Source organism: Callospermophilus lateralis, chromosome 17 (genome assembly GCF_048772815.1).
Source record: "Callospermophilus lateralis isolate mCalLat2 chromosome 17, mCalLat2.hap1, whole genome shotgun sequence".
In the NCBI taxonomy this organism is placed as follows: Eukaryota; Metazoa; Chordata; class Mammalia; order Rodentia; family Sciuridae; genus Callospermophilus; species Callospermophilus lateralis.
The window spans coordinates 8,387,530-8,401,314 of NC_135321.1; the positions used below are offsets into that span (position 1 = coordinate 8,387,530).

The 13,785-nt window shown below is 36.7% G+C and overlaps 1 protein-coding gene across 1 annotated transcript in view; it reads left to right on the forward strand.

Annotated features, from left to right (window-relative positions):
- Positions 1 to 619: 619 nt before the first annotated feature.
- Positions 620 to 13,785, forward strand: part of Tmx3 (thioredoxin related transmembrane protein 3) — a 38,212-nt gene continuing 25,046 nt past the window's right edge. Inside the window, exons 1-4 of the mRNA XM_076837074.1 lie at positions 620 to 845; positions 1,741 to 1,795; positions 4,784 to 4,823; positions 6,340 to 6,463. Of these exons, the coding sequence (XP_076693189.1) occupies positions 791 to 845; positions 1,741 to 1,795; positions 4,784 to 4,823; positions 6,340 to 6,463 (274 nt within the window). The 5' untranslated portion in view covers positions 620 to 790. The remainder of the gene's footprint in view (positions 846 to 1,740; positions 1,796 to 4,783; positions 4,824 to 6,339; positions 6,464 to 13,785) is intronic.

The window sequence follows — 13,785 nt, forward strand, 5'->3', positions numbered from 1 at the left end:
AGGTACAGGAACTGTCATGTAATAGAGTATCGTTCTTATATATCATGGCCGTGTATGGGGGAAAAAAACTGATAGCAATATAAATAATATTGTATATTATGTACCTTACTTACTCCCTCAGTCATAAACAGTAAAAATTCATCTAAAACAAAAAAAATCTTAAGCTCAACTTCAGTTTTCCAGGATTCCATGGAAACAAATTTTAAAGAGGGGTTCCTTTAGTTGGTCAACTGAAGGAGCTTGCGGCTGTATGAGCCCCCGTTTTGCAAACAACGTTCTGATTTCAAATACATCTTAAAAACACACGGACGGATGCACAGCTCGGCGACCCACAGATTTCCACTTTCCACGCACGCACGATTTCCCACGAATTTTGTCCACGACCAAAAGCGCTGGGGCGCTCACTGTAGAAAATAAAAAGATCTAATAAATTCAACTTCGACGGGGATGCCCCGCGTCCACCCCCCAGCATGCCGCGGCCCGCACTGTCTGCACAGGGAGCGCCCCCTAGCCCGGTTCCCACGCTTTCGTAAACTGCCGCAGGGCAAATTAACCCGGAGAACGCCACCGCGCTTGCGCCGTGGAATGCGCATGCGTCGCAGTGCCGCGCATGCTCCACGGCAGAGGCCTTGGAGAGCTCGGAGGGTAACGGAGCTGAAGCGCCCCGCCCCCGGTGTGAGTGCGGAGCTTTCCTTCCGCACCGCGTCGGCTCGTTTTTTTCCCCGGCGGGCGGCCGGTCGTTACCTGCATTGTCTTCTCTCCCCTGCAAGCTGAGCTGCTGCAGCCCACCATGGCGATCGTGGCGGGTCTGGGGAGCCGGGCGGCGCTTGGTCTCTGCGCCACAGGTAACAAGTGCACTGAGGCTCGGCGCGCGTCCAGGCTGGGCCTGGCGGGCCGGGGTCGCCGCGGGGGCCCGACACTGCGGATGTCTTCAGGGGCTTTGGCACTGGCGTTCTGGAGACTTGGCGCGGGGGGTTGGGAAGATGCGGCTGCTGCTCCTTGGCTTTTTACTGCACGGGCAGCGCTGACTCCATTGGTGGGCGATGGGAATGCCGGTGTTCCTGCAGACCTTGCCTTGGCTCCAGGGTCTGTCTTGTCACCCTCAAGGGTGTTTACCACCGGGGTGGGAGAGAGGGTCAAGGACTGACCGCGGTCAGATCGCCAGGATTGTGCGCTGTGAGACGTGACTTGTTGGTGTTGGTTAGCCTTTCCCAGGGCGCCCTGGCTCTCGTTGCTCCATGATTCGGCCACCATTAGAACCTGCGGTGTGCCAGCCTCCATTCTGTGTGCAATGAGTATCAGAGGGGTAGCTCGGCTTTGGTTTCTTCTCTCTCTCTCCTTTTTTAAAAAATAGTATTTTCAATAACATTTGGAGTTTTTAATGAAGAGAGGTGATTGCTTGCAGAAAAGAAAAAAAATAAGAGAAGCGAGTTTTGTCTACATCCAGAAGGTAGTGAAAAAAAAAAAAAAAAAGAAACGTAGAAAATGGCACCATGTCAGAGGTTGATTAGCCTACATAGCATTTGCTAGTTGCAGGATGATTGCACGCAGAGTAAATGTTTGTTAAATGGATGTAATTCATTTGCATCACTGTAATTCTTCTGCATCACTCAATCCTTGGAATGAATCATTGATCCATGGTAGACCCTAACAAAGAATCAAAATTTTTTATAGGTGACTAAACATGGTAAGAGGCAAATGATAAATCATTGAATTTTGTCTTCTCTTTTTGTTTTGCAGTTATTTTGCTCGATATGGCTTTTTGTAAAAGTGTTGTACAAGATTTAGATGACTCGTGAGTATATATAAACTGTTATTTTAACTTTAAAAACTTGAGCTTTTATCTAAATATTTGCATGTGAATCTTTTAATGATAGGGGCAGTAATGACCAGTGTTTATATGTTGCTACTTTTTTTTTTTTCAGGAATTGTTCTAAATACTATATATGTACCCCAAATATTTTTACTAATAGTTAAAAGATCAGAAAACTTTCAAACATCATTTTACCTTGTATTTATTTCTTTGTGCTCTAATCATATAGAGTGGGTACTGGAATTTACTTTCTCCTTTTTGGGGGGAGGGGTGTACTGGAGATTGAACTCAGGGGCACTGGACCACATCCCCAGCCTTATTTTTATTTTATTTAGGGTCTCACTGAGTTGCTTAGAGCCTCGCTTTTGTTTAGGCTGGCTCTTGAACTCACAATCCTCCTGCTTCAGCCACCTGAGCCTGGAGGTACAGGCATGCACCACCATGCTTAGTGTTTATTTTCATAGTATCAGCCTTAATCACAAGGCCTTGCTTATAGTGGGTGAACTGTCTAGCTCTAAATAAAAATCCTATATGTGATTTGGCTTGAGTGAAGGTGACAACAATGCCTTTCCTGCCAAGCCACAGGGGGAAGGTGCCCTCCCCACACCAAATTTAGTTGCACAGTTTATTGCAGTCTCTGGAGGGTCTTGTAATCAAGGATTCAGACCTCCTGGGCCAACCATGTTCATATGTATATGTGTGCTCCTAGCCCAGTTCTGTGTGGAGACCTCTTTATTTGGGGCTTCATCTGAGGCATTTCTCAGACACTTTTGCCAAGACCTCCTCATCAATAGTCACTCATAAAGAGGCAGAACCCTTTTGTTCAGCTCTTCTCAGCAGTGAGATGAATTTCCCTGTCTGCTGCATCAACCTGATTCTCTGTTAGTGCTCTTTCATGTATTAAAATGGTACATTGAGGAGCTGGCACCTCTTTTATGTCTCTTGGCTCACATTGTGAAAGTAAGTGAATAAAGGCTTGATTATTACTTCCAGTCTAGCTGATTGTCCTAATTTACCTCCTGAAAACCTGATTGCATGACAGAGTCAGTGTGGTGTTCAGGCTGATCAGTTGAGCACAACGTTGTTACAGAAGAGCAAAACACCTAAGATCCTATGTGTACCAGGCATGCTGATGGATCTTTGGAGTACTTGCAGACTGCTTATAGAAACTTTCTGGTGCTGAGGAAAACAATTAGGTACAAAGAAGTAACCTTATTGAATTTAGTGATACTCAATGGGGTGTGTCATTACAGTTTTCAGCTTATCCTGGCAGTGCTGACTGCCTGAGGAGGAAGGAGGAGTTGTGCTCCTGCTGATCATTCCATTAGCTGTGTAGATGCTTACTGGAAAGGCCCCTACACTGGGGAACATTTCCAAGAGCATAACATGCTTATGAGATAAATGTGGAAACTGGTTCCTCACAGTAGAGTAAGCACATGTGCCATCATCAGTTGTTTCCTGGATCCGTAAGACAGGGGCCATGGAGATTCTGGTAAGATTCTGGACCAAGCATGGAATGCCATTATTTTGAGAAGGCACCAAAACAGCATTGAAAAGGTGTTCCACTTGTCTCACCATGTTCAAAGCTAAAAGTACTTCCCCAGGGACAGATTCCTCAAGCTCATGGGTGAGGGTATTCTTACCAAATAGAGAACACTAGACCCCTTATTCCATTAATAGTGCTCTGGATCCCAACTGGAATTGATGCTTCTCTGGATTTGCCTTAGCCATCCACATGCTTTCCACTGGCTTGAGCCACACTATCTAGACCCTGACATGACCACATTTGCTTCTTGTTCACATTCTCTCAAGATTACTGTATCTGATGGCTCAGCCTGTACATTGGTGGGACAGATGTTGGGCATACAGTGCACTCTCTATGCACCAGATGACTCCAATTCATAGGGATGGTTGAACATTTTAATGGACAGCTGATGACAGTGTACAACTTTACCCCCGCCTGGACTACACATTTACTGAGTTATTTCAATGCAGTATCAATTGGGTACTTTTCTCAAACATTAAAACTGAGCCATCAGGAAATGATGGGAACCCTCCTAGAATCCAACCTCTCAGATTAAAAACAGCCAGTTTGTAAACAGAATTTTCCAAGCATAGCAAACTTAGGCTTTGCTATATTAACTTTTCTCTAGAGGTATAAAATGTAATAAAAGGGTGAAGAACTTAGGTATACAGTGTCATCCCTTGGTATCCATGGGGATAGGTTCTACAATTCCTTGTAGATACGAAAATCTGGATGCTTAGGGACCTTATATAAGTGGTATGGTGCTCTGTGCACATCCACCTGTATAGTTTATATCATCTAAATTATTTATAGTATTTAATGTAAATGTCATATAAGTAGTTATTATTTTCTGTTGTCTAGGGTATAATTTCAAGAGAAGAAAATCTTGCAAGCAACACTCTGTCAGATGATCAAAACTGTCTGAAACAATTTGAGCTTGCTATAGCAAGAACTCAGGGGTACTCAACTACTCTTCTGGCATTAGGGTTCTCTCTTCCATCAGACAAACCATTCTGTAGACTTAAGAGTGTTAAAAAAAAAAAAAAGAAGAAAGAAAGAAAATTAAAGAAAGCGAAGAAAACCTGCACATGTTCATTACAGAATTGGAGAGGCAGTTTTCTATCCTGCGTCTCACCGAGTATTTTCAGGTCTTAGTTAGTGATCCACAGATGAGGAAAACCAATTACATTTGTATTTCTCCCAGAAAAACCTTAGTTCCACTTTTTTTTGTTGTTGAATTCTTTATTCCTCTTCTTTGAGTGGTTCTTTTTAAAAATTCAAAGAATAGGATAAGATGTGGAGGTCACTGAGGAAAAATTTTACACACATTTATTGAAAGAATTTGTTTCATGTTTTTATATTTATCAATTTGTTATCCCTACCCTTATGATACATTTGTAAAGTGAACACAAACATAAAAATCAGAGATCTGCTTTTGTTTTTAGGTTTAAAGAAAATCGAAAAGATGACATTTGGCTTATAGATGTGAGTATGTAAATTTTATGTTAATTACCTGCCCCTACCATTTTAAAGACTCTTTTTTATTCTCTTTCACCCAAAGAAGGCAATATATAGTTAGTACTTATGTATCTTCTTAATTTGTTTTTGCAGATAGTATTATTTTGGGTTTTCTGTTAAAATGAACCTTAGAGCTTTAAGGTTTAAGGGACATATTTTATTGAAATTTTGGGGGTGAGAGTATTAAGATGGGAAGCTAGTACCCTATCTTATAATGAGGTAAAATTTATAGATTATGTCTTTAGGAGATTATGATATGATTTTATTGCATAATTCACTCATTTCTTCTTGTTTTCCAAGATATTGAATATATTAATATCATTTAGTCACGGTCATACTTTCATCCTTTTTGTTTTTTGGATTCTGGGGATTAAACTCAGGGGTACTCAACTACTGAGCCACATTCCCAGCCCTATTTTGTATTTTATTTAGAGACAGGGTCTCACTGAGTTGCTTAGTGCCTTGCTTTTGCTGGGGCTGGTTTTGAATTTGGAATTCTGCCTCAGTCTCCTGAGCTGCTGGGATTATAGGTGTACACCACCATGCTCAGCCATACTTTGATCTTAATAGTGAACAAAATTAAATATTTAGCATCCTTTCCTCACTTTCTAGTTTGGAATAAATTTTAACCTCATGACATTGAAGATTTGTTTTAACATGCCTTAGCAAAAGTAGAGTAGCCGCAAAAGAAATGAGATAAAGATGGTAGAGTTGGGGATTATTGAAGCTGTGTGATGGGATATGAGAGTCCACTGTTCAGTTTTTTCTCCTTTTGTATATTTTAACATTCCCATGGTAAAAATTTAAAAAGAAATATTACTTCATGAAAATGCAATAAGCAGTTTGTTAGCTTGGGTTCTAAGTATTACCCCCACCATTTGCTGATTCTGGTCTGTGATTTTAGTTTTATCAGTCAGACTTGTCACTACTGCTACTACTGCTGTGTGACACAGGGAAGGTTTCTTAAGGCTTCTAAGCTTTGAATTCCAATGCTAAGCCAATTGTCTTAATGGTCTCCTGTATCTTGCCAGTAGATACAATAAACTCAGCAAAGGCACTCACTTTGTTGGGATTTTTGTAATAAAAATAGATTCTTTATCATTAACATTTGGATGTGCACATGGTATGACATATGCATTTTTATTTACTGGTTTCTTTTTTTTTTTGTAGAACATGAATACATTCACTTGGAAGCAAAGACATTTTATTAAAATTCATATATCTGTTTTAAATAGGTATCAATAATCTATTAAAATGAACTTAAGTTAGTATTATATTTGAGGTATGACTTAGGAGTTAACCTATCTAGATTTCTGTGTGTCTTTTATATTTTGCTGCATAACCATTTAGGAAATATATTTAAACGTTTAGTTCCAAATAGATTATTAGCAGATTATTTAATCAAAGAGATTCTTTAAATATTAAGATTGATAGTTACGGTAGTACAACATTTTTAGTGATTCTTTTTTCCCCCTTTGGGTAGTTTTATGCACCATGGTGTGGCCATTGTAAAAAACTGGAACCAATTTGGAATGAAGTTGGCCTTGAGATGAAAAGCATTGGTTCTCCAGTTAAAGTTGGAAAGATGGATGCTACTTCCTATTCTAGTAAGTCTTGATGTAGTTTATTATTTTACTTTTCTCATAAAGAAAATATTTTAATTATATGCAGTAGTATTCAAGGTGGAAGAAAACATAATTTTCTGCTCTTGTAAAATTATCTTAGTTTAAGACTATACTTTATAAATTAAATGAATTAGCCATTGAGTATTTTATATATATAAACGTACAAGCCATTGTGTATTCGTATTTGAACCCAACTTAGGTACTTAGTTTACATGAGGCAACTATAGAAAGTTGAACATTTCATTGTTGATATAAGTTAAGTGAATGATAGTTTATTGTCTGAGTAGATAGATGGTATGGTAGAGAAGTACATAAGAACTTAAAGATGAATTAGGATGAATATGAGAATCAGGAAGGAATTCATGCTGAAAAGAATATAAGAACAAAAATCAGAACTGAAAATGGGCTTAATGAGTATGTACACAAAATAAAATGAAGCAGAACAGATCTGTCCTCCTGTTTGTTTTGTAAATAGAATTATTGGAACATGGCTACACTTGTTTATTTACAGTTGTTTAGACAGTGTTGATGCACCAGTGTCAAAATTCAGTAGATATGACGAAAACTACATGTTCCCCAAAACCTAAAATATTTATTATCTAATCCATTATAGAAAAAAAATGCTCTCTTAAAGGATTTAGGCAAAGAAAAAATTTAGTTTAGAGAAGTATGAGATATCATGGAAATTTAAAAAGAGCATGACTCTAGAAGTAAGCCTGGCTTTGCCTGCTACTACTGCTGTGTGACACAGGGAAGGTTTCTTAAGGCTTCTAAGCTTTGAATTCCATATTGGTACATAATTAATTGTAATGCAGCTTTTATTGGTTATTCTGAAGCTTGAATGATGTTGTGTTTGCAAAATCCATTGTATGTTATAAATATATATTTCCTTTTCTTTTAGCTGAAAAAGAAAGTTGAACTGTGTAATATGTATTTCTTTTTTCGGAAATCAACTGCACATTTTGGATCATACCTATGTTTTAATTTCAAGTTTCTCACATTCTACTTTTGTGGTTTTGGGAAAATACTTAAAATACTTAGTTTCCATGTCTGTAAGGGACAGTGATATTTTCAAGGTTGTGAAGATTTTATTACTGTTTTATGTTCAGAACCCCCTATTGCAATAGCATGTATACAGTGGTAAAGGATGATTTCAGATTGTTAGAACCTCCCAGGGCAGAATGTTTTGCATTTTATTAGTTGTCCTTAAGGAAGTTATACACATTTTTGAGAAGACAAATTTGATAGAATTTTTTTGGCAGCAACTTGTAAATGAAAAAGAAGAGCAGGTGGAGACAAGAAAATCGCGTGAGTGAATTTTTTTATGTGTCCTGGTGTGGGTCACTAGGAGCTTAGGCTGGGGTAGAAGCAGTAAAGTGAAGAAGGAATTCTTATATCATGTTCAAGGCTGAAGTAGCAGATGAGATAGTTTGACAGTGCTTCATTATATTCACTCATCTGTACCGCTACTGTCATGTGGAAAAGAATGAAAAGTTTGATTTTGTGTGCATTTTCAACCTCAGTTGAATTGGAGCCATTGCTTCATTCATGTTTCTGACTCGAGGAACTAGAGTTCATTTGCGTACTTAGAGCTGGAGTTACTGATCACACATCAGTTTTTGCAACTTTGAAATAAGACAGGACATTGTCAAAGGGAGAAAATAATATTCTTGAGTTGCTACTTCTTGAAATAAACTTTTAAATAAACTTTTAACTTCATGTGTAACTACTGAAGGAATCCCTTTATAAGGCATTCCTTTACTAATTACACATGAAATAGGTTCTTATGTCTTGATTAGAAATGTATACACATTGATCATAGATGCAGTCCTTCATTAGTTCACTCAATTATTATTTCTTAACTACTGTTTATAAACCACCAAGTCTCCAGAGATTAAAGAAAGACTCAAATACATCCTGCCTGTTTTGGAAATGCTTATAATACAGCCTTATAGAGGTAGAAAGATAAACAAAGCAGTAAGTGTAAAAAAGTCATAAAAACTGTAAATTCTTATGATCACTTGAATCATTGAGTGGAGTAATAATGTATAAAGCAAAGTGGAAATAGTCATTGAAAAAGTAGTTCATATAAGTTAGTAAAAATTTTTATGGTAAACTGGTCATGTGATGTTTCAGTGATAACTAACGATTTACATTGTCACAATTCATTATAATATCTAATTCATCAATGTACTATTTATTAAGTGTTTCTGTGTGCCATTATTACATTGGAACTCTGATTAGGGGCAAAATAGAAAGGACTGGGTATGTAGCTCAATGTTATAGCACTTGCCTAGTATGCAAAAGATCCTGGTTTTCATTCCTAGCACTACAAAAAAAAAAAAAAAAAAAAAAGCCCATGCATTTCTCCTGAGTAACTTAGAGAAGTATTTTAAATGCTGCGATTAAAAATCAGTATTTTTTTCTGCATCTTCAGAATATAATGTGTATATAAGTCAAGAGTATCCACACACAAACACACTGTATACATATATATACTGTATGTGGTTTTTGAATTTTAATTTTAAAATGGGACTGGGACTTTTTTTGTTTTTCATAAACTAGAGATTTGGTTTTTGCCTATAATTTCATGATTGTTGCAGATTTTATTCCTTATGTCTTGATTAGAAATCATCTTAACATCATATTACATGTTGAATTAATGGGGAGGAAAAACCACTATAGAGATTGCTTTGAAGGAAATATACATACAACACATTATCTCACATAAGCCACCTAGCTTTGGGAAAAAGGAAAAGAGGAACTGATATATACTGAGGCCACTATCTGCCAGGTTTTAGGATAGGTGGTTTTTTATATACCACCCCAGTTTGCACCTCAACCTACATAATGATGTGTTCTTGTGAATACTTGTGGCTCCTTGAATAATTGAAACATGGTTTATTCAAAAAAGTCATTCCTTTGTAAGAAAGTTACTGAGTCATATTCATTAAATACCACGTATTGGGGCAAGACAGGAACATTCTAGGTGTTGGTAATTTGTTAGTGAGCAAAACGAACAAAAATTTCTGCTCTTGTAGAGCTTGCATTTTTATGGAGACAGACAAAAATAATCAATATAAACAGGAGTGAATATTCAGTATTTCATGTTAGTCATGGATGCTTTGTCCTCTGCTGTAGACAGAAAGAAAATTTATCTTCCTAGTATTTAAAAAAAGTTGATAAATATTCAGAACCACTGTGGAGACATTACAAATACATTTTTGGCTTATACTTTCTAATGTTTCTTTAAATACTCTAAGGCAGTTCAAATTTAGGCATTTTAGTGGAATTTAGAGTTAAATAGACAAAGAAATTGAATCTGTTGGGATTATTCTGTCTTAACTATAGAATGTTAATGATTTGGCTATTTTACTAATACCTCTTCCATCCGCACAACCCACTTCTGTTTCTCGGCCTATAGTCTGTAGACTTATGACATGCATTAGGATGACGTGGGAATTCATTGTCAGTTCAGAATCCTGAGGCCTACACCACTGTACCAAATGGAAATCTTTCAGATTTGGTCAAGAAAGTATATTTTGAACATGTACTTCAAGTGATTTTGCTGCACACGTAAGTTGAAGAACCAACCACAAAGAAGAATATTAATTTGATTAATAGATAGTTACAGGACTTTGTTTCAGAGTGAGGTAGGATTATTCAAAGTGATCATGTGCAGCAAAAGTCTCTAAGATTCTTTGATGATACCTTATTTCTTATTCATTTCTTTGTAGTGGTTGAAAGCAAATACCATCAAACTCAATCCAACATATCTGTTTATAGAACTTTTGAAGTCAAGAAATTTGAACTGTTTGTTTATTCAGTTCTCTGTGTTTAGAATTGTACCAGAAACTTCTTGATGCATGGTTTTGTTTGTTTTGTTTTCTTTTTTTGGAACTAGGGGTTGAACCCAAGGTTGCTTTACTGTTAAGCTATAACCCCAGTCCTCTTTACTTTTTATTTTTGAGACAGAGTCTTTCTAAGTTGCTGAGGGTCTCCCTAAGTTGCTGAAGCTGGATTCAGACTTGTGATCCACCTGCTTCAGCCTCCCTAGTTGCTGGGATCCCAGGTGTATACTACTATATTAATCCCTTCATGCACAGTAACTAATATCAAATTTAATAAAAAAGCTGTATGTGATCACTGTAAATTCAGATACATATTTTAGCCTTTCTTTTTTGTATGTATTCCTTCAAGAATAAATATTGGAAGTTTCTCATTCAGTAGTTAAATTGTGATATTGTGCGCCCTGTAGTGGGATGCTGATTTTATTGTGGAACCAGTGGAATTATGTTTAGTCTCTAGATATGGTTGTATGAAAAAGATCATAGTTTACCTCTTTTGATGCCTAAACATGCAGTGGTGTTTGAACAATAAAATTCTTATTCTGACTTCATGTTTACAGATTATATTTACAAATTAATTTTACTTTCTAGATTGTAAGCTCTGTTTGATCAGTGATTACATTTCAAGTTTTCTAACCTTGTATTATCAGCATTTGGGGCCAGATAATTCTGGGGTCTTTTTTCGGGGGGAGGAGTACAGAGGTTCTGTGCATTGTAGGAATTTTTTTTTTAGCATTGTTTCTTGCCTCTACCCACTAGATACTAGTATCTAGTACCACCTCCTCACTGCCCACTCCCGTCACCACATTGTGTCAATGAAAAATGTCTCCATTTGACTGACAATCACTATTGTCTTTTATGCCCTTTTCATATTGGATATATAGTGATACTTAGAGAGTACTAAGACAGATAGTATTTTTCAGCTGAAATAGAGATTGAGAGTTTGAGGCTAACTCCTCACTACGTCCCCCCACCTCCAGTTTATAGGTTAAGTAGCATGGTAACTAAGTGGCATGAGAATAATTATACATACGAGAATTTGAGATAGAATTATGCCCAGAATCCAAGATTACCATGATTCATATCTTTACCTGTCTCTGCCATCAAATTATTATAATTTCAAGGAGAAGCCAGAAATAAAAGATTGCTTCATATTTAATCTCAGTTTAGAAATATTTAAAAATATTTAAAATTATACAACTTCAGAGGAAGTTATTCATTTTATAAACAGGATCTTCTGTTTCTAAAGAAATCAATATTATTATTCTTTAATTTAAAATGTAGAGAATGAAAACTTAGACCGAGTCTCAATTGCAACCTTGCTTCCTAATTTGTTGTTTTCAAACAAGTTACCACATTTTCAAAAGTTTTCTTTAATTTGAATTTGCAGTATTTTTCCCTCCAAACAAAAATGTTTCAAAGTTCAGTGGAAGGATATTAAAACCTTTAAAATTTGTACATATTAGTATTTTAATATTATTTACACGTTGATGTATCAGCAGATAGTTACTAACAGTGAGGTCAAGAACAAGAGTAGGAAGGAAATAGCTCTAACATTTAGGGATTTAAAGGTTCTACCTGTAGTCCTGTAAGGTGAGTTGTATCTTAAGAAGTAGTATCTTCTGAAGCAGAATCAGAGAAGTTGAATCATCCGGCATTGCACTCGATAATAAATGGAGCAGAATCTTAACCTGGGTCATTGTATGTCTACAACTTAGCCTTTGCTTGTGTGCTTTTTATTATATTGTCATTCCCCTCTAGGGGAAGCTAAGGACAGTCATTGTCAATTGAAAGTCTATCAGACTTGAAGATCAAGGAGGCAAGGGGCTTTTAGGATAGGTGATATAAAAACTTCTAGATATGAAAACTGAGGTCAAAGAGATTGATAGAGTTCAGTGTGGAGCAAGGATTTTTGCTCTGAAACCTGTTAAAGAGATTCACCTCATGCTGTGAGATACCATCACTGTATTTGTCAGTGTGTACTTTGTTTTCTTTATTGGATTTGTACATAAATAACTTAAAACAATTTGTGTGGATTGATTAATTAGTGAGATATAACTCCCTCCTCCAATCAGTTATATTCTCATGTTTTGGCAGATTTTATTTTATTTATTTTTTATTGGTTGTTCAAAACATTCCAAAGCTCTTGACATATTTCATACATTAGATTCAAGTGGGTTATGAACTCCCATTTTTACCCCAAATACAGATTGCAGAATCACATCGGTTACACATCCACATTTTTACATAATGCCATATTAGTAACTGTTGTATTCTGCTACCTTTCCTATCCTCTACTATCCCCTCCCCCCCCCCCATCTTCTCTCTCTACCCCATCTACTGTAATTCATTTCTCTCCTTGTTTATTTTCCCATTCCCCTCACACCTCTTATATGTAATTTTGTATAACATTGAGGATCTCCTTCCATTTCCATGCAATTTCCCTTTTCTCTCCCTTTCCCTCCCACCTCATGTCTCTGTTTAATGTTTTGGCAGATTTTAATCAATTTTTAGGTGAAGATGATATAGGCTTATATTTATTTGCCTCTGTAATTTGGGAAGGACAGGGTTTACTCAGGTAATCTCTCCCAAATCAGTGTTTTTGCCGTCTTGGTAGTCACAATCATATTTAGTTAGAATACACTTTACAGAATTAAGTTTTAAGTTAGAGATGGACACAAATTGTGTAGTTGCTCAAAGTTCACGTGGATATTCAAAGACAGGACATCCAAAACTTGAATTTTCATTAGCTTTGCTGTTTATGGTACCTCTTATGAACATAGGTGTTGTTCATTGTCCAGACTATATGGTCACCTCCCTCTGTGTGCCTCGGGAAGAACTCTAAGGTGATAAGGGAAGGCAGAGAGATTGGGGTGTTGTTTTGCTACAGATTTCCCTTGTTATTCTGAATTGGTGACGTATAATAAGAAACTGGACATGAAGTGAGTTTTAACTGGAGCTCAGGTCTAGGAGCAGTTTCCTTCTCCCCAACGCAGTACACATATACTTGCATATACTGGAAATAGAGGAGATGACAAAGGGAGAAGTTTGGGGGTAAACATGGTACACTCTGCACAAATACTAGTATAGCTTTGCAAATGTTTTATATTGTATGATGTCCACTGAGAATATTTATTCTCTCCTTATTACGCCCTGAGTATAGTATTAATTTGATGAATGTTTTTTATACTTCTGAAAGTCCTAATTCTCTATTGGCATTTACTTGGTTGTGTTTTTATTTCTTCTTTTGTCTCAAAAGATGCCATTGGAGCAAATACTTCTCATTTTAATCACTTGTGAGGATTTCAGAATAATCATTTGAGTTAATTGGAATTATTCTAGGTTATTACAGAAGCAGAAACTTACAAAATATAAACTTGTGTTTCAATCATATATTTACTGCAGTTAATTACAATTAGTGGTTTTAAATTAAATGTAGTAAACAATAAAGGAAGA